The following is a 1,476-nucleotide window of genomic DNA, read 5'->3' as shown; positions in this document are numbered from 1 at the left end:
GGCCCATCAGGTCCAGATCCTGTTGTGATCTGAGGGAACCCCCTTCGCTGTCCACTACACACTCCAAAAAACAGAGGGAGAGACAGAGAAGGAGGGGTGGGTGGGGGAGAGAGAGATAGAGAGAGAGATAGAGAGAGGGAGATAGAGAGAGGGAGATAGATAGAGAGACCGTTATAGATAGATAGAGATGGACAGAGAGAGAGAGAGAGAGAGAGAGATAGAGACAGAGAGAGACAGAGACACACAGAGAGAGTGTGGGTTGGCGTTTGGCTCCGGAGACTATTGTGAGAGACTCACCCTCCCCAGCATCTTTGGTGTCAACAGTGAAAATGGCCGGCTTATTGACCACTCCGTGAATAAGGCCTGGACCATAGGCATTGACATGTCCGCTGTTCACAACATCCACGTAAAACTGCAGAGGACACCCTGACAACAAGGGAAAAGAAACAGAAACTAAAGCGGCGCTCCCTCAGCACTGACCCTACGACAGTGCCCACTCCCTCAGCACTGACCCTACGACAGTGCGGCACTCCCTCAGAACTGACCCTCCAACAGTGCCCACTCCCTCAGCACTGACCCTCTGACAATGCGGCACTCCCTCAGCACTGACCCTCCAACAGTGCCCGCTCCCTCAGCACTGACCCTCTGACAGTGCCCACTCCCTCAGCACTGACCCTCTGACAATGCGCACTCCCTCAGCACTGACCCTCCGACAGTGCCTGCTCCCTCAGCCCTGACCCTCCAACAGTGCAGCACTCCCTCAGCGCTGACCTTCCGCCAATGCGAACTCCCTCAGCACTGACCCTCTGACAATGCGCACTCCCTCAGCACTGACCCTCCGACAGTGCGTGCTCCCTCAGCCCTGACCCTCCAACAGTGCAGCACTCCCTCAGCGCTGACCTTCCGACAATGCGGAACTCCCTCAGAACTGACCCTCCGACAGTGCCCACTCCCTCAGCGCTGACCCTCTGACAGTGCCCACTCCCTCAGACCTGATCCTCCGACAGTGCCTGCTCCCTCAGCCCTGACCCTCCAACAGTGCAGCACTCCCTCAGCACTGACCCTCTGACGGTGCCCACTCCCTCAGCACTGACCCTCCGACAGTGCCCACTCCCTCAGCACTGACCCTCCGACAGTGACCACTCCCTCAGCACTGACCCTCTGACAGTGCCCACTCCCTCAGCACTGACCCTCTGACAGTGCCCACACACTCAGCACTGACCCTCCCAAAGCGCGATGCTCCCTCAGCACTGACCCTCCAACAGTGCAGCACTCCCTCAGCACTGACCCTCTGACAGTGCGGCACTCCCTCAGCACTGACCCTCCGACAGTGCCTGCTCCCTCAGCACTGACCCTCCGACAGAGCAGTGCTCCCTCAGCACTGACCCTCCAACAGTGCCCGCTCCCTCAGCACTGACCCTCTGACAGTGCCGCTCTCCCTCAGCACTGACCCTCCGACAGTGCCCACTCCCTCAG

General features: G+C 59.2%; 1 protein-coding gene across 1 annotated transcript in view; it reads right to left on the bottom strand.

Annotated features, from left to right (window-relative positions):
* The window catches only part of LOC122546814 (filamin-A-like), a gene marked incomplete at its 3' end in the record, with an annotated part of 4,207 nt that overhangs the window by 1,212 nt on the left and 1,519 nt on the right, over positions 1-1,476 (bottom strand). The window contains exon 3 of the mRNA XM_043685440.1: positions 298-426. Coding sequence (XP_043541375.1) covers positions 298-426 — 129 coding nt within the window. The remainder of the gene's footprint in view (positions 1-297; positions 427-1,476) is intronic.

Source organism: Chiloscyllium plagiosum, unplaced genomic scaffold (genome assembly GCF_004010195.1).
Source record: "Chiloscyllium plagiosum isolate BGI_BamShark_2017 unplaced genomic scaffold, ASM401019v2 scaf_12002, whole genome shotgun sequence".
Taxonomy (NCBI): domain Eukaryota; kingdom Metazoa; phylum Chordata; class Chondrichthyes; order Orectolobiformes; family Hemiscylliidae; genus Chiloscyllium; species Chiloscyllium plagiosum.
The sequence above is the reverse complement of the archived record's forward strand: the minus strand, read 5'-3'. Positions and strand labels throughout refer to the sequence as shown.